This window comes from Cavia porcellus, unplaced genomic scaffold (genome assembly GCF_034190915.1).
Source record: "Cavia porcellus strain 051 isolate PalLab524CR breed Dunkin Hartley unplaced genomic scaffold, mCavPor4.1 scaffold_9, whole genome shotgun sequence".
NCBI classification, from domain to species: Eukaryota; Metazoa; Chordata; class Mammalia; order Rodentia; family Caviidae; genus Cavia; species Cavia porcellus.
In genome coordinates this window covers 48959606-48986004 of record NW_026947492.1, presented here as the reverse complement: position 1 = coordinate 48986004, position 26399 = coordinate 48959606, and the positions used below count along the sequence as shown (strand labels likewise).

Below are 26399 nucleotides of genomic sequence, written 5' to 3'. Positions count from 1 at the left end.
GGAAGGGAAGGGAAGGGAGGGAAGGGAAGGGAAAGGGAGGAGAGGGGAGGGGAGGGGAGGGAGGGAAGGGAAAGGAAGGGAAAGGAAGGGAAGGGGAGGGAAGGGAAGGGAAATGGATAAAAATTAAACTCTATGCCCTCTAAACTCAAATTTCTTCCCTACATCCCATTCCTAAGCCACCTACTTTCTATTTCCCTAAGCGTTTGACTACTTAAGATACTTTATATGTACAGAAAGATAGTATTTTTCTTTTTTTGACTTATCTCACTTAGCATATCGTCCTCAAGATTATCCTTATTGCAGCACGTGGCAAGATTTAATTCTTTTTTAACATAATACTTCATTACATGTAATATTTTTATTTTTAAATGTTTTTACTGATTCATTTTTTGATGGACATTTGGGTGACATCGAGCTCCTGACCATTGTGAATAATGCTGCAGTGAACATAGGAATGAAATCTTTTGACTCTGCACCCAGATAAAACCACTGAATTATATGTAATTCTGTTTTTAGTTTTTAGAATGTCTGTACTATTTTCCATCATGACTACATAATTTTACATTCTTTTCAACAAGCTATAAAGTTTTCAATTTTTCCATATTCTTGCCAGCACATATTTTTTATTCTTTGATAAATGACCATTCTGGCAGGTAGGAGGTAATACCTCATTGTTGTTTATGAGTATACCAAGCTTCCTTTCATAGGAATGCTGACCATTTGTATACCCTCTTCAAATAATTGTTTATTGGACAAATTTTTTACTCTTTTTTTTAAAAATCTGGATCATTTTGTATCAGAATTCTTTATATTTTCCGACTATTTAGCTTTTACCAGAATATGATTTGAAAATAATTTCTCTAACCCTGTTAGCTGTACTTTCGTTCTTTTCCTTACTCCTTTGAGCTGCAGAAGTCTTCGAGTCTGATTTGGCTCGAATTGCTTCCTTTTGCTTTTTTGCCTTCGGCTTTGATATCTAAGACTTTGCTGCCAAATTCAGTGTCCTGACATTTTCCCATTTTTTCTAGGACTTTTGGCATTTTATTTTACTTAGGAGTTTAATCCACTTTTTCTTTCTTCTTTTTTATTTTTTATTAGTACATGTTTGTAGTACATGATGATTACATTCCTTGAATAGAGTTGGTACCAGTTCATAGCATATCTTATTTTTTCATCCTCTTCCCATCTGCTTTCTTCATCTTCCTCCATGTCTGAATCTCCTTCCTATTAAAGAAATACCTATATCTCTATTTTCTTTTATCTGTATTTTATTTTTTCTTTATGTTTATGATTTCTCACATAAGAAAAAACACATGCTGTTTATGATGGTCTCTCTGGAAGACCATCTGGAAGTGACATACCTAGCAGCATGAGTGCCTACCTGGCAAGCACAAGGTTCTGAGTTCAGTTCCCAGTACAAAAAAAAAAAAAAAACCTCATAGTCTCTCTGATTTATTTCACTTAATATTATGGTGTCAAGGTGCATCTATTTTCCTGTAAGTGACTCAAGTTTATCCTGCTTAATGGCAGAGTAATATTCTATTGGGGGCAAATACCATATTTCCTTTATCCATTTATCTGTTGATGGGTATATAGACTACTTATAGAATTTAGTTATGATGAATTGTGCTGCTTTAAACAAGGATATGCATCTACCTCTATAATATAATGTCTTTAATTCTTTTGGGAAAATATCTAGCAGGGGAATAGTTATATCAAATGGAAATTTTGAGTTAGTTTTTGCACATGGTATAACTAGGGTACAACTTCATTCTTTTGTTTGTGGATATCTAGTGTTCTCATGACTAATTATTTAAGAGATCATCTTTTTCCATTGCAAAGTCTTGGAACCTCTGCTGAAAATCATTGACCATATACATAAAAGAAAACTCTCTTTCTAGGCTGTGATTCTGTTGCATTGGTTCAAGTGTCTGTCCATGTATTTGTCTTTATACTAGTATCATAACATCTAGATTACTGTTTTTTTAGTATGTCTTTAAATAAAGATCTCCAACTTTGTTTTATGTTTTTCAAGACTGGTTTGAGTATTTAGTATTTGAACACTTTTAAAGTGCATATCAGGAATAACATTTATAGCTGCATGTCAAGAAGGAAAATATAGGGAGGCACAACTGTCATGGTTTATGTCTGTGGCCCCCAGGACTCAGGAGTTTTCACTGTGCATTTGTGATGGTTCATTGTCTAGTGCTTGGATTGATGGTGTCAGTGCTACACCCACATAGGGGTGAGCTAGAATGCAATGTAATGGTAGGAAGAGGGTGTGTCTCACTCTTTTACTGGTTTCGGCCTTGGTGTTTGCAGCTGCCATGAACTGTGGCAGCTGTGCCAGCCTGCCTAGGAGCCAACTGAGTGTGAATTGAAACCTCTAAAAACTGTAAGAAACAAACCTTTCCTTTCCCACTTTGGGCTTCAGGCATTTTGTCTCAAAGACGAGAAAAAGTACCTAAGACAACAATGTATAGAGAGAAATAGAGTTGTGCTGAAAAATTATTCTTAGGAGGTACAGTTACTTTATAGAATGTAAATAAATATATATTTGTGACTGAAAAATCTGAGAGTGATGTTGGATTCTCTAAAATAAATAATTCCTATATTCTATCAAAATGCCGAAAGTACATATCTTGGTTATTTTTCTCATTGCTCACAGTTCATGCAGATTTCAGTTTATAATCAGCTGGCTCCAAGGCAGAGTGGTGTGTAGAGGGGAAACTGTTCATGGTCTCAGAAGACAGAAAAAGCAACAAGAGCAAAAAGAGAGGCACTCACTAAAGAAGACTCTCTATGTCCCTTATATTTTATACAGGCTACCTGCCCGAGTGTGGGTACCCATAATCCCATATTGGACCGTGAATCAATCACAAACTCAGCCTGCCCTCACAACTGTGTGAGGCTTTGGGGGAAATCCAGACACAATCCATACAGTACATGATAACCGAAAAGGTCCTGTAATTTATCTAAAAAAAATATTCCTTAGATTAGGAAGTGAAGATACAAATATGCTAAGTGTTTTGTCTAAGATCACTCAGAGAATATGTGTACAAATACAATAACACTGATCTCTGGCTTCCACTTATAACTCCTTAACTCCTTGCTACACAGTGCTTCCTTCTCAGCTACTATGTTTCCTTTCTCTCTATAAAAGACCAAATTTTGTTCATGAATTGTAGTATTTCCAGTGTGTCCACTTAGCACTTAAACAACCAGTTCAAATACATGATTGGATAAAATATGACTTCTATTAAGGAATCAAACAGTAATCAAATAAAACATTACTACAAATATTTTCAAGAAGCATTTAGTTCTCCAACCATGTCTCCAAATGTATGTAATATGTAGAGCATTTAATGATCAAATCTTTCACATCTGTTTCATGTGGTACTTAACATTTCTGAAGGACAAGCTCAATAGATATTTTTTCATTTTATAGATAATGCTACACCATTTAGTGTGCTTGAGGACATATGACTAATCATCGGTAGAGTCTAGAAACAGCTACTAGACTCTGACATTGGATCTTTTGTTCTTTGCAATCTCTCGTGTTGTTCTACTTTGCTAACATGCTTAGTTCTCAAACAATGTACTATAGTTTCTTAAAATACTTTCTTTCAGTTCTTCCTTATATAAAATTCAAAACATCATATTAAATTTATCCTGTAAGTCCATTGTATAACTTTCATCTCTAATATCCCCTTATAGAAACCAAATCTCAATCTACTTAGCCACCAAGATCTATGAATTCTTTCAATGCCTTCCTTTCTCTATGAGCTGATTAAAAGTCATTATTTCTCACCAGAACTCTGGAATATAAAATCTCCAAAAATTATCTTTTTCATAGAAGATTTATTTAAACACATAATATAATCCTAAAAGTATTTTGAATTATTTAAAGAACACAACAGAAGTAAAGCATAATAAAGTAATAATATTAAATGTAAAATGTATTTCACCAATAAAAGCCTAAAGTTCTCACATTATCTTTATTTTTATTTTTCGAATTTTCATGAAACATCACCTTGGCAAAATGTGAAACTTGCAAATCATTTCAATAAAATGACAAATCATTATTTTCAGGCAATATTAAACATTCATATTCAGGATCTTATTAAAATTTCATAACTTTTATAAGATAAAGAAAGTGGAACTTTTTAAGTATCAGTTAGTGATATGCTTTCTTATAATATAAATGTAAAGTCTCTCTACTACACATGCCAGCACTTGTTTAATTTAGCTGACTGACAAGTTGGCACATTTGTTTCTTAGTTCTGATGATTTCATCTTCAGGAAACTAAAATACAAATATCTTTGGAGACTGCCAAGAAGTTCAAAAAATTGTTTTCTGAGGATGCACGAGACCAGCAGGGACATCTATCTTTCTTCTCCCCTTTTGGAGGAAAACACTATTATTGCCAAATTAGACAACTTCCTTTCTTGGGAACACATTTAGCATTTTATTCTGTCTCAAATAGTTTAAATAACACCTTCTATGTTAAATAAAAACACTTTTCAAGAGAGAAGCAAATTAGCTTACAAAATATCTAAGTGATCACTGGCAATTTGAAATTATATGCCAAAACACAAACCCCAAATGAAAATCACATCTACTAACAAATCATACACAGTCACCATCAGCTCTATGGCAGAAGAACCCAATACGCTGACCAGACCAAATTAAGTTATTTATTTCTTTTATTTGAACACTGTAGAAACAAGTCTCCATTGAGAACAAGATACATCTTGCCTGCTAAACATAGAAATAAAGAAAACACACTAATACTTACACTTTTATTTTCACCAGATTCATTCTCAAAACACTGGTTTTCTCTATTTTTCTCAATACAGGAAGCATTCTCCTTTGGCCCACTGCAACCTACAAACTAAAAAAAAAAAAAAATACTTATTAACTTATTCTTTAATGTAATTCAGATGTTTTTCAAGTTTTTAACATGTATTTTACATTGCCTAAGACCTGAATAAATATTGTTAGATATTGCTTATGTCAGTTTTAGAATATGAATGTACTACTTAACTCATTTTTATATTGCTCCCAAAGAGAAAACATAAAATGGGACAGTTATTCAAAGGCAAGTTTTTAAATTTCAAAGCTTTTCACCAGGGAGTGTTGAAATTGGACTATTCTAAAGTAAAGTGATGATCTGGTAAAAGTTGAGCATGGTTAATAAGAAGATGAAGTCAGGGGGCTGATTTCATCTTATGTAAGTTCCCCTGCTTGTGGGAATTTCTACTTTACGGTAACTTTTAGAGCTCTCCTTGCAGAGACATTGACTACCTTCGTACTGAACTATTTTTTCAGGGATTTTTTTTCATAACTACAGCTTTGGATAATAGAAATAATGTCTACTTCCAGAACAAAGGATAGCTTTGCTTACTGACCATCATAAAAGATATTTGTTCCCTCAACTGGGAGAACACAATCTCTAAAAGAACTCATTGCATGTGAATGTATCTCATGGCCATCTTTGCATGACCCTGTAGAAAAAGGAGCTGGAGAATGTACTGGAAATGTTGTTGATAATCAGGTTACTGTTTTTGTCTCAAGTAATAAAGTTCTTTGTCCTTGTCCTAAAAGTTTTTTTGGCAACATTTATGAAATTGTGACAGCCTGTCTTCTTTGTTTACAAAGATAAAATCTTAGACCTTCTGTAGTTCTTGACACTGGCAAGAAGACAGTGCTAACAATCATGAATTTCTCAGAGAGAGGATCATGGACTTGTGGAATGGTGAAAAGGATGTGTAGAACAACCTTAAATACTGGTAACAAACATGTTGATAACATTGTATGTTTAACTATGTAGTAATATTCTTTCGGCTATATGCTTGTTAATGAGAAATTTCTGAGGAAGTTTTGGGTTAAGTACTAGGAAATAGACTGAAAGACAACTTCCAAATGGCTTCTATGAAGTCTTTCACAAGTAGGAGGACTTTCTTATCTATCCACCATTCATCTTCAGTTCTTAAGATTTACTCTAGGCAAAAAGTTTCCATCTCCTTTCTGGCAACAGTCCAAAAAACCATAGACTACACAAATTATGCAAGGAGAGAAATTTACAGACATTATTAACTGAAAAAAACAATTTCCCTGATTCTAATATGTTGTCGACACTCTTCTGCTTTCCTCCCATAGTTTACACCTCTCATTATGATTAACATATTTTGTTATAAATTATATATCCACAGATTTCTTTGCTCTGTCTCCTTGGAAGACAAACTGAATGAATTACTGTTTCCTCAGTCTCCAAGTATAAACATTTGTTTAATGACTGAAAATATACATGATTAAACTAGGTAAATAAGAACAAACAGAAACTCTGATCCGGCTACAAGGAATGGTGGGCTTAATCAAGTGAAGATGCCCAAGTTAGACACTGTGTGTGAAACAGAGTTGTCTCTGTGGATGTGTTGCTGTGTTTGGTATGAAGACAGATGCAAGCAGTAAGGACAGAAGTGTGGCTCAGTTAGTATCTTGCTTCCAGTGAGGCTCATCCGAAAGCAGGTCTTTGCTCTAAGCATTCAAGTGAGTCATATGATCAGAGTGGTAGCCTGATATGCTCATTTAGTTTTTGAACCCAAAGATAAGTGAGTGCCCTTAATTTAACACTATATAGACTGGAAAATTAAAAGTTCATTTTGTTATGCTGAAAGTCAAAGTAAATGTGCCATGCTTACAGCTAGCTGCATAGCTATCTTGCCCTTCTCTCATGATCCTTCCTTCCTTCTTTTTACAAAGCTCAGATTCTTTAAAGAAAAGGTAATAAAGAGTGATACCATAGATTGCATATTCTAAAATGGAACATGGTTATACACACCCATTTGAAAATACTAAACAACTTCTGGGAGAGGAAGGACTTAAACTCTCACAGCTGAATTGGATAGAGACAGTCAAATCATGATCTGCTTGTTCCCATGGGGTTGGTTTATGAGGCAGGGTACTGGGGCAACAGGATTCAGCTTACAGTGCTTGAGCATGATTCAATGTAGAAAAAAATATAGCGACCTTGTATATGAGGCTCTGTGGGGCCATTCAATGCAACATTATTTTGTGGCGTTAACTGCTGAATGCATAATTGGTATTAATATTTTACTGTAAATGCCTGTAAAAATCCAAAGAGGATTCTCCTGATAAAGAAGAGATACGTGTAGAGAAATACAAATAGAACAAAATTCTTTTCCCATTTTCTCTCAGGTAGTCCAGTAGAAAATGAAAAATCTCATAAGAAAAAGAAATTATACTCTTGTTTAAGGAACTCAAAGTAGCAAAGGTACTACAAGATACAGTATTTTAAAACAACAGCCAAGTATGGCCGGTAAAAATGCTAAAGGGAATTAAAGCCTTAGAGTAGATTATTGCTTAGTGTATTCATTTATAGTGATCCTATACCCTTAGATATGCCAGACATTGAAATTCAAATCAAATCCACTATACTGACAGCACTTGAAATTTTATTTGTCTAATTTTTTTTTATCCCACTGGCACTCAAGTTTCCAACACCAACTGCATGTGCATTCATACAAGGTCCCCAGTGTGTTCAGTATTTCTTCAGCATCTAAACACCCTGCCATTTATGGTATCATAGAGTCTACCTCTTAATGTCCACAGCTGTTACTGTATAGATAATGTCCTGTTACTTGAAGCTTCAGTAAGGTGGTGGGTGATAAACTCTGACAAAACTAAGAGGCAATGTAAGTGAATTCCCACCTAGAGGAGGAAAAAACTGTTGTCATTTTAGCCTCAGCCACCAAAAAGGTGGTCCTGGTTCTTACTAAATTCTATGGATACTGAAAAGTAGATACTTTCATGTGGACAGTTGTACAGTCCTTTATATCAACAATTTATAGCATCTATAATCAGTATCATTGAAAAGAGGCTCAAGCTAATAGACTATGTTAGATGCTTCCAGTAAGCTATGGGATGCTCTTTACCTTTGGGTCCCAACGTTATTAATGGCAACTATGGGCTATCATTCTTTATAAGTTGATGGATTTGAATTGAAACTTCTGAAGAATGGAAGTGATCACCACTTGAAATCACTCTTTGAGAGCTGGACTCATCTTCCCGATACGCCTTGTTATAAAAATCCATTATTTTATAACTAGGCTCTTCTTAAAACTGAATGCTGACCCATGGAGATCCTATAACTCTCCAGAATGATATTCCAGGTTGAGTTTGGCATTTCCCTTAGCCAGAACAAAGGTATCATTCCTTGTTTGCTTACTATTCTACCTGTGCATCCACTTATTAAACTAATTAAATCTTTTTTATAAAACAAATATTTATTGATCTCTGTAGACATTAAAGCATTGATATGTGCTGTCTTTTCTCCAAGGAACTCTAGTGAAATGTATAAATAATAATTTATAGTGCTATGCAGATATAAAGCATGAAAGGAGTGTCTCTCATGGAACCAAAGGAGACTTCTCAGAAAATAAGTTTTTGAAATCATGCTAAAGACAGAAGTTATCCAGACTGACTAGAGTGGTGGTTTAAGAGTGAATAACATACTCTTTAAGGGCATCAAGCTCAGAAGCAAAGAGAATGGATTTTACAGCAAAAACTGGAGCAACATTTAAATGTTTTGTGTCACTGGAAATATGGAGATAATGCCAACTATTGCATAGTCTTCCTCTTCCTTATTAACCATTTTACAACTAGAGTAAATGCTTTATATCATAAGAAAGGGAAAATGACTTCTCTCTGCTCTTCTGCATTCTTTGGCTGAACTATAAATTAAACAGGCAGATTAACACACAATAAGATCTATTTTAATTATTTACATATCAGTGCAGAACAGTCCCATGAAAATAGACTCAAAGAAGAAACTGATGAATCAAGCTTATTTACCATAAACTACAGAAAGGAATAAAGGTTTAGGCTTTCTATAGCTAGTGGGAACAAAATACGGAAAGTGAGGAGAGAAAATTTAAGCTGAATAAAAGTTGTGTTGTTAGGCAGATAACAATTTCTCAACTGAAAAGTCTCAGATTAGCCCTCTTCTTGATAAAGATATCTTTACTGATGAAAACTTCCTTCATATATGTAAATTTTCTTCTTTCAAAAAGGTGTTTTTCAAAGCTACTCCAATGTCTGCAGTTTCTCAAAATAACCAATTTGAAATAGTCAATATGACAAAGAGGAATATTTGGGGATGACATTCTGCTTTCTTGTAGTCATATTTGAGTGTAATGTATCCTGAACCTCAACAGAATTTATGACTTTCCTTCTTCATACCAGATGGTATGCCATATACACTTTCTAAACACATATATAGTAGTCAGTCCAATAACTTGAAATTCATATTTCTGCCAGTACTACTTGCCCTAGTAACTTGTCATCAGTTTTGCTGTCATGAAAATAATAATTTTCTTCTACATTTTTTATCTTATTCTTTTATACTGCCAACAATAACAAAAAAATAGGCCCTTGGGCTGGGAATACAGCTCATCAGCACAAGAACCTGCCTGGAAAGCACGAGATCCTGAGTTTGATTCCCTGTACCGTAAAAAAAAAAAAAGAAAGAAAGAAAGAAAGAAAGAAAAGACCCTGATCACTCTTGTTCCCGAACTAGCAATATATTTATCTGATCTTCTCTTCCTCGAATCAATATTCTTGAAAGGCATGACAGTCATAATACGAGCAACAACATGCAACAATTAATGAAAATTACCATAAGCTAGGCCTTTCTTCAAGAATATTGATACACATTTTATATGCATTATTTCACTTGTGTTTTTAAAAAACTATGAAATACAAACTATTATTTCTGGGGTAGGAAAACAGGATCTAGTTTTGTCTGAACAAAATTTATGCACTTAATCAGTATAGTACACTGAACCATCTCCTTCCAAATTAACCTTTTAAATTTGGGTTCTCAGACCAGCAATATCAGCATCAACCAGAGCTTTGTTATAAATATAAAATTTTTCCCTACTAAATCTGAAACAGTTTGAATGGGGCTCTAGGTCTGTTTCTTTTAAACCTTTGAGATAACTGATACTGCTTTGCATACCAATAATCTAGATGATAAAATGTTAAATTACAGCAGAGAAATCAGGTACAAGGCATATTTAGGAAAAGATCGATGGTTCTTGGCAAAATGGAAAGTGAATGGCCCACCCAGGAATGGGGAACCCTTGAAGACTTTCAGTAATACACACTGCCTGCTGCAGGCTGCCTACCATAGGTTTACCACCACCTTCCCCACCTAATCAGTATAAGCTGTATTTGTTTCCAGACATTTGTTATAATGAAGAAACTGAAAGTTGGTGTTGTCGGATGTTTGGAATTCTCAAGATAATTTGAAAGCTGGACTGTTATGTGAAATACTTTGATTGGGGGATAATACTGGAGATTGATCCTAGTACTTCTATACTGAGCTACATATTCCAGCCCTTTTTTTTTTTATGTTGAGACAGGGTTTTCCTAAGCTGCCCAAGCTGGGCTCAAGCATCCTGGAGTACTAGGATTATAGGCACGCATCATTTTACCCTACTGAAATTCTTTGATTTTTAAATGCCAACAATACGAAACAAAATTTGTCAAAGATCATTTTGTCATAGCTTCTACACTAGGCTCCAGTAACCAGATCAAACCAGAATGCATTGCTCATGCTATATATTATGAAATCAAATGGAACTTTCAAATAGGATAATTTTCTTTGATAGAGAAAGAGTGAGAGAGACAGAGACAGAGATTCAAAGCAATCAATGGAAGGGTTCAGTCTGTGCCAGAATAATAGGAACTCTCCTCTGTTTTAATCCTATAACAAAAGTCACTTTGAAACAATGAGTCTACTTTCTATTGTTTACTTCTGCTTTCTCTAAGGTTTTGCTATCTGTTATGCCAAACCCCTCCTCTCAGCTTATTGGTATACCTTTCTGTTTTACAGATGAAATGCTGTCTAACTCATGAATAGCAAACAAGCTCCAAATGATTTATGAAAATTTTGTTCTTTGACAATAATTATCTATTTTAATATACCATGTGAGTTAATGCCGGATAAACCAAATACAATATAAAAGTGGGCTGGAGTCAACATAAGGACTGGTTTGTGAGCTCTGCATTAATCCCCAAACACTGCCCTTTCTTCCTTGAATACTGAATTCTTTAAATTTACAAAACACCTCTTAGTCCTCACTATCTTGTACTTTCTCCAGAAGTTCACACTATTAAAATCTCCTCCTTAAACTTTCATCCTTTAGGGCTGGGGATTTAGCTCAGTGGTAGAAGTGCCCGCCAAGGAAGCACAAGGCTGTGAGTTCAAAAGCTTTATAGTATATTCTGAAACACTTCTATTTCCTGTTTCCCATGCACTATGTCAGATTGTTTCTTTCTCTTTTTACTACCTGAGTTCAGCTGTCACTCCTAAATATCTTTCCATCTTCTCTCCTCTCAACACAAGCTTTCAGACAGTTCTCGTATCTAGACTTTAAGAAGCCATTTCTGACCAGTTTGACTTTTATTTTTAATAGCTTGCTGTATTTCCTCTAAAAGTCACAGCAGCATATCAATACTGTCTAATCTAAATGTAATTGTCTTTTCTTCAAAACCCATTTCTACTCCCAGGGTTCTCATTTTTGGTAATGCCAGAACTCAGGTTTTGAAGGATATTCATATGGCCCCTCTGTTCCACAAAACCTCAGTGAACTTTTCTCTTTCTCCAGAAAGATGGACTCTCTCATTTTATGAGACCCTCAGGATATATTCATCTCCTTATACCTCTAAAAAATCAGTCTACTTCATTTTTTAGAAACAATTTAGAATAAAGACAAAAGGGAAATGAACATAGCACTTGAGTCTTTGTCTTATCTAATCAAGATTTTAAGCTCTCTCAAGGTAGTACATTTATTATCCTCTTCATATCTTTCACGGTGCCTGAACAAAGTAAGCATTCACAGATATTTGTTGAATTGTTTAATTATATACTGTTCATAGGTATAGCCTACTTTACACAATACATTTTGACATATGTTTTACAACTTTAAATTGATTTATCTTTTATATATACATATATTTCAGAAAAGTTTTCTTGTAAAAGAAACTTATATAATTTTTAATCTACATCTCTTCTTTAGAGTGTATAATTATTAACTAATATATTTTGTAGATATGGTTTTACTGTTTATTATTTATCCTACCTTGCTCAAACCCAGAATTAGAGCTGGATGGCAGTACTAATACTGTGCCTTCACAGAAACTAAATGCCATATAAACTGTAAACAAAAATTGAACAAAGCTCCATGACCCCAGGTTATTGGAAGCCATAGCCCTGCCCCATCATTCAGGAAGGAGAACTGCATACCTGGAGCATGCCCTAGTTATGTTCTGTAGTAGTTAAATCCTGCAATTATTTCCTGGCCTTTATAGTTATAGAGCATCTAGTTTTACTTCACTCTGCACAATCCTCTTTAGATCTAAAAAACATTATAACTACAAACTGAGGTTAAAGTATTTTGATAGGGCTCAAGACATGCTGTCGTAAAATTTGGCTCCTTATATTTGAGAAAACAGCAGAAAAGAACATCACATCTACCCCTTGCCCTTCTCCTGTGGGGCAAGGTCATTCCAGAAGTGTCCTCCCTAAATCCAGAGGAAATGAATGTCTTTATGCTCTAAGACACATAGATTCTAAGAACAACTAGAAAAAAAAATCTAAGTCCCCACAAATCTATTACCTTTACATCACACCCCCTTTGTCTAGTCATACTGGTGCCTATCTGCACCAAACTTAGCATAAAGGCATCCAGGTTTTTCTATTTCTTTGGTTCTTCTTATCTCTATCACATAACATACACATGAAATAAAACTGTACATTTTTCTCTCATTAATCTGCATTTTATTATAGGGTTCTTAGTCATGTGCTTCCTGATGGGTGATGAAAGAGATCCTTCCCCCCCACACACACACACACTTCATTTCAAATCATGCTTCTGCTTTACAGACTCCATTTCAGCATCATAAACAGCTGATGAGGTTAAACTGAGTAGTTTTCCACTGCCAAGAGAATAATAACTTCTCTATTTTCACCCTAATGATAAAGGCCTCAAGATTCCTTGAAAAGCTGGACTGGGAAAAGCAACATTAGGCTAAACCTAAAGAGCTAACTAAAAGAGAGAACCAGTCATCAAGAAAGATTCTCAGTGTATTTGTATTTGCTAATCCTCACTGACACAGGCTTGCAAACTACAGTATTAGCAACACTCTACAGCCACTTCTAGGGTTTTAGTTTTAGTTTTATGATAATTTAACAAACACAACTCTTATAAAAAAGTAATTATTAAAGGAGGTACTTCAGCAAGAAGGATAAACACAGAAATATGTAAGTACAGTTACATGAATCATTGGTAAACACAGAAACTATAAAGTTTATTTTAAGTTAAATAAGCCATTCATTTTAAATGAAAGTTACTGTTTATGTTCAAATAACAGTAACAAGTTGGGAGATTGGAGTGTGCAAGGGGCCATTAAAATACATCAAGATCCTTGACATGATTGAGAGAGAACTAATTTTTTTTCTCTTGGCAGATAAGAATTGTTTTCTTTATTTTATTAGCACATTTGTGTTACATAATAATACCATTCATTGTGACTAGTTGGTACATGTACATGACACATCTCAATTCATTTTTTAATCCCTTCCCACTCTTTTCCCCTTGAATCTCTTGTTCCTCTTCCCATGTGTAAAAGATCTATCTCCCTATTTCCTATTTCTTTTATTGTGCTCTATAATTTATTTATATTCTAGATTTTTCATATAATAAAAATCATGTGACATGTAATCTTGTGTTCTGATTTCTTTCACATAACATTATGGTCTTGAGATATAACCATTTTCCTACAAACATCTCATGTATCCCTCTATGGCGGAATGGTACAAATACATTCATGGACATGGCTACCTGGAGACCAACTCCACCACTTTATAAAGATCGATTGGAACAAAAAGACTTGTCCAAGCTTTTACCAAGTTTGATAGAAGAGTTTAGACTGAAATTCAGTTTCTCTAGTTGGATAAAGGCACTAAGGCTTACTGAAGCCTAATCATTCATCCTATTCAAAACTACTTAGTCACCAAAAGGCGAGACAAGTACTGTATGCTGGTTTAACTGAATTCCAAAATCCATCTTATTTCTGAATTACAACCAAATAGGTAATTGTTCTGTTATTCAAGGAAATATTATTCGGGTAATAAATCTATCAATATTTATTATTTGATAGTATTACTCAATAATATGAAGTTATTGAACATTATCTAATAATTTTAATTTGCCTAGCACTTCCTTTACACTGGCACCAAAGAAAAACAATTATCCTCTTTTATGCTTATTTTTCTTGTTACTTGAAGATATATTTTGAACTATTGTTACTTAGAAATTATTCCTTTTGCAATTTTTTCTGTGATCTCTTTCCTTTTTGTTTAATTTTTTGTAACGTCCTTTCTGAAAACCCAGTACTTTCAGAGAGCAGGTGTCATGTCATGCAATCGCAATTTTCTTTTTAAAATTTAATATTTTTTCTGTCTCCTTATTACATTTCCCCTGTCAACACAGCACACAAATACACAATAATAGTAGCACTCACATGTTGTTACTACTACCTTTTGCCTAAGTGTCTAGTGTATTCCTGTACCTCTGTTGTTCCTGATTAAATACATTTTAATATTTAGAATGTATTTGTACCTCAGCCACTAACTACATGAAACGGGAATTTTGTTGTGGAGGTGACTATTATTTTTTGGGAGACAGAAAATGCCTTTACTATTAGTTTGATGTTTTAAACCAGGTTTGGTCCCAGATACAGGTTTCCAATCGAATGTAACAAGACATCTTCCTTTGGAGGCTTCCCAGAAATGCGTTCTTAATAGTCAGTTCTTTACACTTTTCACATCCAGCCAAAGAGACTATATTTAACTCTATCTCATATTTTCAGATGTTTTCAGCTTTGTGATGTGGGAATGAACATAGTAATGAAGAAAATATGTACGCATCTAATTAGTTGAATGGAAATAAATTGTACTTTAATGTGTTTTGTTTGTATGTTTATTTATATATTCTATATTGTAGGATCTGCTTATTCTAAGTAATCTACACATATTATCTCAATTTATTCTTCACAAATATATGAGGCTCAGAGTGATTAACTTGCCTAAGTTTTTAGGTGATAGAATCTGAATGCAAACCAAAATCAGCCTTTTGTTCTTTACAGTTCTTTTCACAATATATGTTTATAGTGATCAAGTGGAGAGAGAGAATGCAATAAGAATTGTATTTCAGCCTCCATGTTGCAACTGATAAGAAAATACTAATCAATTAGTTGTTGCAGAATTTAGGCACTTATTCTATAATTTTATTTGAGATGTATTAACAGTATTTAAAATGCACAGAAAAGTTTTAGAAATACATCTGGTTTTGAAGATAATCATCTGCTTCCATTTGAGCGTGTAGTATACAGCATAAGTGTGTGTGTGTGTGTGTGTGTGTGTGTGTGTGTGTGTGTGACAGAGAGAGAGAGAGAGACTGAGAGAAAGAGAGAAAAGCTTTTGGTAGGCCTGTATGAACACACATTCAGTTATTATTTTTAGGTGTAAATCATTCCCCAACAACATATTCAAAAATTTAACTGGTCAATGAGAGGGAAGGGAACCACCAGAACCACATTTAGAAAATTACTGGTGAAGTAAAAATCACGATTAAATTTTAAAAAAAGAAAAAGAAAAAGAAGGGAAGATACAAAAGACACTTCAAAAGCAAATGCATCAAGTTACCATGGCAACTAGAGAATGTGGGTTGAAATTTATATGACTCCATTGTTCCAGCAGAGAGGTTCTAAATGACACCCTGGTGGCCTCACAGAGTCGATGCTTCTCCCTGAATGCTCTGGCTTATTACTCAAGAGTGCTTTAGGCACTGAGAAGGAAGAGGATCACAATAACTTTGTCAGTTCCAGCCTCCCTGGACTCTCAAGTGAAGACGCTTGCTTCTTCAATTTAGAGACAGAGTACTCTCATTTCCGGAGCCAGTTCTGGTCAAACCTAACAATATTAGCATACTCATACTCGCAGACAGCTGAGTATAGCAAGCATTTGTCCTACGCGATTATGTTAAAGAATCTGTGTACAAGGACTCAGTTCTAAGTCCTCGTATATTTTCTAATTCCCTCCTTTTTTTTTCCTGTTAGAAGTCTATCCTGGTTCTCAGGGACTGTAGCTTGGGTCTTAAAATATTAACTACCTAATCAATAACATCATCAGATACAATAGTCCAATAGTAACAAGAAATATTTATTGAAAGTATTTCCCACTTATCTCAAACATTAATTAACAAACTACTAAATAACTGTTACCTACTATGTGCTAAATATGTTTGATTAATGTGTTACATATATTTGGGAAACAGAAGCTCAGAGAAATTGTGACTTTTTTTCCACGAAGCCCAAGCAAAGCAAAATTTGACTCCAGATCTGATACCAAAGGGCTTTGCCAAGAAGATTTGTTATACTATATGAAACTTTAGTGGAGGCTGGTTCCATATTACAATATAACACTCAGAAATGTATGGCAACACCACATATAATGGTTTCCTGCTGTCATACCCTACTTAATGCATTGGGCAGACTGAGATATCAAGGATAACTCCAGCCCAAATTAAGTTTAAGTCAGCAAAATGCTTATATTTCTCCCTAATATTGAATACTTGTTGCAAGAAAAGTTTGTCCTAGATCCAGGCTCATTACTCTAGCAGTTCCAGGTTTCTCACTCTTTCCCTCTGACTTTTAATGGAAGGAAATGGAAAAAAGCAGGGACAATAAAAATGTATTGAACATCATGTACTGAGCACAGTTTTCATCCTTTTGAATATAGTATCTCATTGAATTCTTACCAAAAAGTCTGTTAATTATTTTCATTTTTTTTAATCACTCTTGCTTTAATCGGTCAGCCGATTAAAAAGAAAAAAAAATTCCTGATATTTCACGGTCAATCATTAAAGTCTGTCAAGTCTCTTTGACCATAGTTCTTATCTTTTCTCTTTTCAACCCTGGTATGATATTCAACAAAGTCTGCACAAATTATAATAATGCTAAAAGCAAGAATGGATCAGAGTTCTACCAATTTTAAGTGATAAAATTAGTTGCTATTAAAGTGCTATTAAGGACAATTAAAATGGAGGAAATAAGGAGTTAGTGGAATAAGTAAAAACAAATTTACAAGTAATTGTGTATAATCCAATATCTAATTGTAAATAAGAGAACATTTGAGAAAGAATTTTCCTTTCCTTTTATTTAACCAGTAGCCATAGATTAGAGATTTCTATTAAACAATGTTTCATTTGTTGGACTAAATAAGCTCCAGTTTCATAGAGAAATAGGCATTTAATAAAAGTACCAAAAATGACAACTTTCAATCTGAATATTTCCTGACACTATCAAGCAGTTTCCTTCAAATGAGCCTGGTGGAAGTCATGTTTGGAGCTGCAACAGCAATTGAAACTACCCATTTTCCTCAGTTGGTAAAGTAAAGATTGGTTCTTTTCTTCCAAATGGAATTAGATAATCACTACCCATCTTCCTTGTCAGAGAAGTTACATCATTTGGCATAAATTAATGCACCTAATTAAAATTTTAATAAAAACAAATGAGAATATGGGTCCTCTATTCCTTAAAACTTGTATAAGTTTCTTTGGAGAAAAATAAAAGCAAATTACCAGTTTCCAGTAGAACAAAATGTGAATAGAATAAATTTAACAACTATACTATGTTATCATAGCAACCAAAGTTTAAAAAAATTGATGTGATAAAAAATGACACAAGAGAACAAATGCATCAAGTTGTTATGGCAACTAGGGAATGTGGGTTGAAATTTATGTATCTAGAATCCAAGAGCATATATTCTAAGCAACTAAAATAAACATTTGCTTATTAAAGCATCCCCAAGTAGTACTTATCTGTAAGCATTAAAGTGTTTTCATTATTCTGTCTGCCTTTTCTTCTTCCAAGGGGTGATTTTAAATTGTAAGCATTTGTATTTTCAGTTCTGCTTGCTTTTTGGCAACAGATACACTAGGATGCAATTTGGTTTGCAGGAAATGGTGCACTAGCCAATTTCAAAATAGCATCCTCAACCATGTTTAAGTTTCTTTTACTCTCATATTCTTTTAAATAAAATGTCTCTTCTATTTGCTTTTTCTTCTCAAAGATCTTTCTTTCTTGATGATTCAAATTCATTATGATCTTTATACCTGGCTTTGAAGGTCTCCCTCTTAGGTAGTGTAGGTTGATGAATTTTATAATAAATTTAGATATTTAGGAAGCCTTCTCTTCTGATGTTTCACACACACAAACATACACACACACTCACACACACACAGTTTCTTAATAGCATAACAGTTGTTTGGCGGAATTTTCTAGTGGCACCTGAAATTTTCCGTATTATTTTACCCATGCTTGCATACAGTATTCCACTGTAAGAGGAGGAAACATTACATTCTCCCATGACCACATGAATTTTAGTAAAAACTTTTCCTATTTCCACTCACACTATTCTCTGTGCTCTTCTACTTGGCTAGTTTATAATCTTCCTTAAAACGCAGCTTAGCTGTCAGTTTCCATGGTATAAGTCATTAGAACTAACTGTTCCTTGCCTGCATCTTCATAACACCCCTGTCTTAAAGCTAAAGGTCAAGATCCTTATCTAAATCAGTAAGTGGACTTCACCATCAAAATAGATAGGAGTTATTGAGCATTATCAGTGCAGTAATGACTCTGCTAAGTAGTTCCCCAATACCACTTTACAAATAAGGAAAACTGAGTTCTGTTGTTTAACATCACTCGATTTAGATCACATACATTATAGTTACAGCTTCGAAAAGAAATTCGAATCCATGTCAATGAAATATGAAGGTGAACATTCTTTATCATTTAGCTAATCACTGAAATTTTTTCTTCTTTCCCATTAGATATGGAACGTTTCTGAGAATTTCTATATGTCTACAATGTAATTATACTGGAAACCATACATAAAATTTTATATTTATACTAGTCACCTTAAAAAGCTTAAAAGGAACAGATAAAATTAGTTATTGCTTTGAGGTTTTTATTATGGTTATTTATTTGGCTCTAACTTATTTTTCTTATAGATTATTGTGTTTTGTTTTATTTTTCCCTCTAGTTCAGAAAAGATATATAGGCTTAGATATGCCTAGAACTTCATCTAAGAGTTTACAAGAATTGATGTTAGTATGTATGATGGTACAAACAGCCACACTGAAGAAAACGAGACACCATGGTAGCCATTGCTGATTTCCTGTCATTTTGTTTTGCAGTCTAATAATGCTTTTGTTCTTGGTTTTGATGGTCTGTTTTTAATTATTTGATTTCAATATATGTGAAGGTATCCAGCTATGTTGAAGAAAACAATAGACAATGTGATAGCCATTGTTGATTTCCTATTGTCTGGATTTGAAGATGTGTAAGGCTCTCATTCTTTCGTTTTGGTTGCTTTCATACTATTTCGTTTTGTTTGATTGTATTGTGTGTGAAGGTATAACTATTTCAAAGAAAACAAGAGACATTATGGTAGCCACTGTTGATTTCCTGTTGTCTTGTCTTGAACTCCTGTGTTAGCTGCGATGTTTTACTCTGATCTGTTTTGTTTTGTTTTATTCTTTTTAAAATAAAAATAAATACATAAATAATATATTTTATTCAACCTAATATATACAAAAGAATGCCATTTCTACATGCAATCAACGGTAACCAGAGGATAGGAACGGATAGGAACATACAAAAAAGGTTAAATGAAATCTTTGAATTCTGTTATTTTATATAGCACAGAATGGTGAATATTCTAGAAGACAATTTACTGTATGTTTTATGAGAGTGATAAAAAGCTACTTTAAATGTTTCTAATCCAAAAAATTGGTAAGTGCTTAGTTGATGGATACACTAATTACTCTTATTTGATCATTACACATTATATACATATGTTGAAATGTCATTCTGTAACCAAGGAGTAAGTCCAATAATTATGTGTAAATTAAAAATAAAAATGCCGTATGCTCATAGTAATAATAACATTGGCAGATCACTATAATGAGAGTTATAATTTATAAAATTTTATGTCTATAAAGAAAGATTAATAAGTCAAACATTTGCTTTCAATGTTAGATGAAATATGATCCCAGTGAAAACAACCTTAGTAAAATAAAAATATAAATTTAAAGATTAAATACGGAGGCAGTACTTCTGAAGTGGTGAAGAATCTAGTGCATCTTTTCTTTAAAATAAATGATAAAACGTGTCAAAATTGCTGAAAATAATTTCAAGACTGAAAAACTGACCAAAGGTATACAACAATTTGAGAGCTGCTTATTCATGAGTGGAATAAGTGACCTGCCTGAACATTGCCATCTCCACTCTTCCCAGCCCAGTTTGCTGGGTCTATTACCAAAGAAAAGTCACAGGGGCCAGTACCCTTGCGATGCAAGGGGACTTCTCTGATTTAGAGTAAATAATCATGAAAAAAATACATGCCTACAGGCAGGATTTATCAGCCTCTGTGACAATCAATAGAGAAAGCCAGTGGCTCAACTGACTTGACTTCATGTTTCTGACTGGGCATGCAAAACTTTAGAAGACATATTATAAGTTTGAGAATGTCCCAGGAAATGAAATATCCATAAATGGTTTTGATAAACTATTCACACAATCCTAGCTAATAGGGAGGCCTTTCATCTGCTCAGCAGAGACTAGAAAAGGCCCTTGTCTCTCCACATATCCTTGGATGAATATGAGGGCACGAGTTCAGAGGAGACATACAAATGCCTAAAGAAAATACAAGCTGGCACTGTTTTGACCTTTGAGTGGACTCCCCAAACCAAACACAGATCCATCAGTAGAGGGTAAAAGTCTTACTGATTTAAAGTACAGTACAGTATTCAAACTCTGACCAAACACTGGATGATTTGTGAGCTATGATTACATAAGGGTGATCTCTAGGAAGCCAGACTTTAAAGCACAAACAAGAATTAAAAACTTGAGGAAAAACATTAGTGACTGGACACCATAGTGGAAAGGACAATACACAGATCTGGTCCAGGAAAATCACACACAAACCAAAACACCAGCACTAACAAGCACTGTCAAAGTATGACACAGAATACAGGATTATTACAAAATGTTACCTAAATTTTCCAATTTTTAAACAAGAAAAAAAGCAAAGAATCATGAAAGTATGACTGTATACAATACAAAAAATAGGCAATAGAAGTCCTTTTAGGTCATGGAACTGACACATTAAAACAATGTTTATAAAAATGTTTCAAGAAATAAACCCCATGTTTAAGTGATTAAAGAAATGTATGATTCTGTTGATTCAATTAACAGAGTATCTCGTTAAAATAGAACAACCATAAATATCCAAGTGGAGATTCTTAAATTTTAAATTTAATAACTGAAATTAAAAATATACTATACGGACTTAACATTAGTTCTGAAATGTCAAAAGAAATATCAGGGAAGTTGATTATTAATCATTATAAATTATCTAACCTGAACAACAAAAAGGAAAAAAGTGAAGAAAAAGGAAATAGAGTCTTAAAGACTTTTGGACATCAAACATAGCAACAAATACGTGACTGGAATTCTAGAAGGTGAAAAGACAGGGACCAAGACAAAAATGATAGACTTCTCAAGTTGGAGATACACTAATTTATACATCCTACAAACTCAACAAACTTAGAATTGAAAAAAACATAGTGGTCTACAGTTAACCATATAGTAGAAAAACTGTTGAAGAAATACATTTTTTTATTCAGCGGAGTAATATGTTTAACTCATAATATACAGGGAAATAACAATATGATTAATGGTTAACTTCACATCAGCAAAAATGGATGTTACTATTCAATGAAATTATACATCAGAGTGCTTAAAGTTTAAAAACATTTTTAAAAGACTTATCAGTCATAATTTCCATGTTTAGAGACATTATCTTTTTGAAACGGATGACCAAATAAAGTCATTCTCAGATAAACAATAGAGAGAAATCAGTCACAGGAACTTTAAAACTGGAAGTAACTCAAGATTTTCAGTGACTAATTGGATAAACAATCTCTGGTACATTCATTTGATGGAATACTAGTCAGCAGTACAAAATGAAAAATTGACAAACATAACCTAAATGTACTGCAAAAACGTAATTCTAGTTGAAATATTATTCTGAAACAATTGTATATGGCATGTTTGCTTCTATTCAGTTTTGAAAAAAAGAGATGAATAGGTGCCACAGGATAGAGCAAAGAGAGAAGGAACTTATAGAACATTAACATTAGGGGATTGAGGGATGATAGAAGTGTTCTATGTATTAATTATGATGGAGGTTGTATGTGTTGAAAATCTTAGAACCATACATGAAAGTCACCTTTATGGTAACTGGGAAAAATAAAACATAAATGAATCATATATGCATGATCAATGTATTTTATGGTATATAAATTAACGCATCAATAAACTTACTGAAAAAAATAAACTAATGCAGGCAGGACTGTTAATGGTATAGAATCTTCAGAAATTAAAATTTATCACCCTGGAAAACAAGGAAACATGAATTTCCCATGTATATTATGTGGGTCTGTGTGTGTATATGTGTGTATTTCTGTGTGTTTAGTATAAAAAATTCACACAAAAAGATTAAGTTGGTTTAACAAAATTGACCCTGAAAAACTCTATTGAACAAAATAGGTGGTATCGTTTTGTTGAAATTACTCATTTTGATAAACTTAGTACTTAAATATTCTTGGAGCCAAAATGCCTGTGAGTATTTCCTGAGTACAACATGACTTTGTACTCTTTGTACTCCAGACATTTTGGACCCAATAGTGAACGAGCACAGAGAAGTGAAATCTCTATTTTTAAACCAAAATTATGCCATCAATTTTATCCATCTCCCAACACAAATACATATGTGTGCACATGTACACACACACACACACACATACTCACACACACAATCTTTGACTGATGACCATGAAATACAAGAGAGAAAAACTACAAAATGGCTGAGAAATGTATGGACATGCTTCCAGAACAATATATAAGCAAGACCTAACCACCTCTAATTTCCAGGAATAGAAACGACTTTGCTGGGGGTGTTGTAGGGAACATCTTTAGTGAGACTGCAAATTACTTCAAAAAAAATTTAAACTTTTTTCTTTTAGGAATATACAGTATCTTCTATAGTAAGCTTAATCTATGAAAATGGATATGCTTTTTTTTTCCTAACCTTTGTACCATGCACAGAGAAGACAGAAACAAATTACGATTAATGGATAGGCAGACATGCCAGCAACAACTGAGTACATACTGAATACTTCCTGTAGGCTTAAAAATTTCACACATAATATATCAGATAATGCTAACAATACATTTGAAGGACAGATATTATTAGCCCCACAGTATCCTGAATGTTTTGGGGCTCATGACTGCTAAATAACTTGTCCAAAGTAATATTAGTATTATAATATATATTGTGAAAAAAGTTATCAATGCCTTTTTTTTTGTCTTATTCTTTTTATCGGTACCAGGGATCAAACTCACGACTGCTTGCTTGCAAGGCAGGCGCTTATGCCACTGAGCTAAATCCCCAGCCCCATCAATGCCTTTTTACAAGAGAAGGAAATGATGTGACTTAGCAAAGGAATATAAAGTGATTGATTTACAGTTAATATGCAGTTTGATATAACAACAAATCTGTATATTTATCAAGGAGAAATTAAAGCACAGGATTTGGAGATAAAAAGGCTTACGGTCATACCATATTCATCCTATTTACAAATATTATGACTTTGAGCACACTTCTTAATTCTTTGTTTTCCTTACCTATGAAATGAGAATAATAATAGTCACTTTTAAAGGTAGATATAAATATAAAAATACAGGAGATGTTTTGTGTTTAGAACATATTATTCCATAAAAATAGTTTTTATTATCATTACAATCTTGTACCAATAGTTTCAGTTAATTAATTCATCCAAGGAACTTTGATGAGGCTGTGACACAGCATTACCTACCTTTAGGGAATTATAAAGAAAGGTCAACTATCTGGAAAAGGAAAACCTAAGTAGAAAATCACAGCAGGATACCTCATTGATCAGGGAATTTTGTAACAGATCTGAGACACTAGACATGAAAATAAATGAAAGAGTCTGTGAATGGATGGTGAAGAAAACTAATATTTAAATGGTATTTATTGATGCTAGGAACATACATTTACTTTATCTGGAATCAGGAGATAATTTTTCCTTGCAGTACAATATACCAGCAAATTCTTTTATTTTTCCTTTTGAAACTTCTCTCGGATGACATTTCCCTACCATTCTCTTTCTTTATGTCATCATCCTGAATTAAAGATTTATCTTTCTATGCTCAGATGCCTGGACTGCCACGGAAAGAGCATGCACTCAAATCCTCATTTCAGTCCACCCATGGGAAAAACTGTGGCTTTGGATGAAGACAAGTCTATTTTGTTTTCGTTTGCTTTTTAATTGAGAAATAAATCATCCACCAGATTTGTCATTTTTGAAATGTAAAACAATATTTAGTAATTATCATCATTCCCAATTCCACATTTTTGTTACTCTAAGAAGAAACCCTGTATCCGTTACTACTTGTGCTAAACCTCTCTAGGTAACGTCTCTTATCCTAGGAAACACGAATCTATTTCCTGTATCTTAGGTTTACTTAATTTGGAATTTTGTATAAATGTAATCACACAATATAAGGCTTTTTATCTTGGTGCTCCCACTTATGTTTTCAAGATGTATTCATGCTTAGCCATGTCTTGGCACTTCACTTTATGGCTGATTAATTACCCATCTTCCGGTGGTGAGTACTTAGGCTATCTTCACCTTTTGGCTCTTACGAATAATGCTGCTATGAATACACACGGGCAAGCTTTTCTAATGTGGACATCCAATTTTAATTTTCTGGGATGTTTACCTAGAAGCAAAATTGCTGGATCATATAGTAACATAGTTGAAATTGTCAAGGACACTTTCAGGCTGCTTACATCTGGAAAATGCCATTTCACATTTCAACCAGCAGTGCATGAAGATGATAATTTCCCTGTACGCTAGCCAACAATTTTGATTGTCTTATCATTATAGCTCTCCTACTGGATGTGAAATGTATCTCATGGCAGTCTGACTTGCCTTCCTCTAATGATTAATGGTATTAACATCTTTTAATGTGTTTAACCAATGACTTACCTTCTTTGGAGAAATGTATATTCAAACTCTTTACCCACTTATCAACTAGTGATTTCTTACTGTTATTTTTAGAAATTCTGTATTTTTAGAAATTTCTACTCTTTTTCTGTTTTGTTTTTTTCCTTTAAATAAACAAAATGCTATGATTCGGTTCTGTTTTTTACTATTGAGTAATAGAAATGTTTTTATTTCTCACTTGTCCTTATCCATATCAGCATTCAACATCATGCTAAATGCTAACTTTTTAAATGTAACATAGATCTTTATCTTCTATAGAATATCTCGCAACAATCCCTGTTCATTTTGTGGTTTCCTCTAAATGGAATTTTAATCAGTAACATAGTGAGGACATTTTTTCATGTTAATCTTTTTGGTCTTCTGGCAGGGACAACCTATAGCTCTTTAGAATGTCCCATTCCCATCTATAATTGAACAGAACACACACATATAGTAGAAATAAGCCTATACTATATTCAGATACCTGAATCCATACACTTTACTTAAATAACTCCTCTGAATCGGTGGGTCAATTAAGCAGGACTAATGCAGTAAAGTCGTAAATCATTTTTGTTTTGTCTTTACTTTTCCTTTAACCTTATTTTATTTCTTGTCATTGAGTGGAGATTTAATCAAGCTCATGACTTTATGCTTAGTCTTTGGTAATAAAGAAACTCCACAGGTGAGTAATTAAAAATTTCACTCCAATATAATAAAACTTCCTTCTTCCATGACTTATGATCCCTGTAGGTTTGGGACACAGAAGATAGGAGAAACAGAGGGAACGTAATGTTCAGACCTAGCTGCTATTTTCATTAGGCTTTGGAAGGAGTGGAGAAGGTGCAGGAATAAAGAAATCTTCTTATGAATTCTCCTTTATTTTTCAGCCATCCAGAAGTATTTTATAACCTTAGATATACAAGAACCATCTGAACAGTTTGTGGCTATGGAGTTCTGACAACTCACTCAGAGTGCCCATTTTAATATCCTTTGTACATATTCTATCCTTGAGCTTATTTTTGAGCTACAAGTTGATAACCAAGCAATATATATAATTTTTAGGACATATACTCAGCATAGAGATTATCTGGCCCAGTCTCCTGCCTTCA

At 33.7% G+C, this 26399-nt stretch overlaps 1 protein-coding gene across 7 annotated transcripts in view; it reads right to left on the bottom strand.

Annotated features, from left to right (window-relative positions):
- Dlg2 (discs large MAGUK scaffold protein 2) overlaps nucleotides 1-26399 on the bottom strand; it is a 1893126-nt gene that overhangs the window by 1468017 nt on the left and 398710 nt on the right. For all 7 annotated transcript variants that reach the window (XM_063256338.1, XM_063256340.1, XM_063256341.1 and 4 more), the window contains exon 4: nucleotides 4800-4895. In XM_063256338.1, the coding sequence (XP_063112408.1) occupies nucleotides 4800-4895 (96 nt within the window). The remainder of the gene's footprint in view (nucleotides 1-4799; nucleotides 4896-26399) is intronic.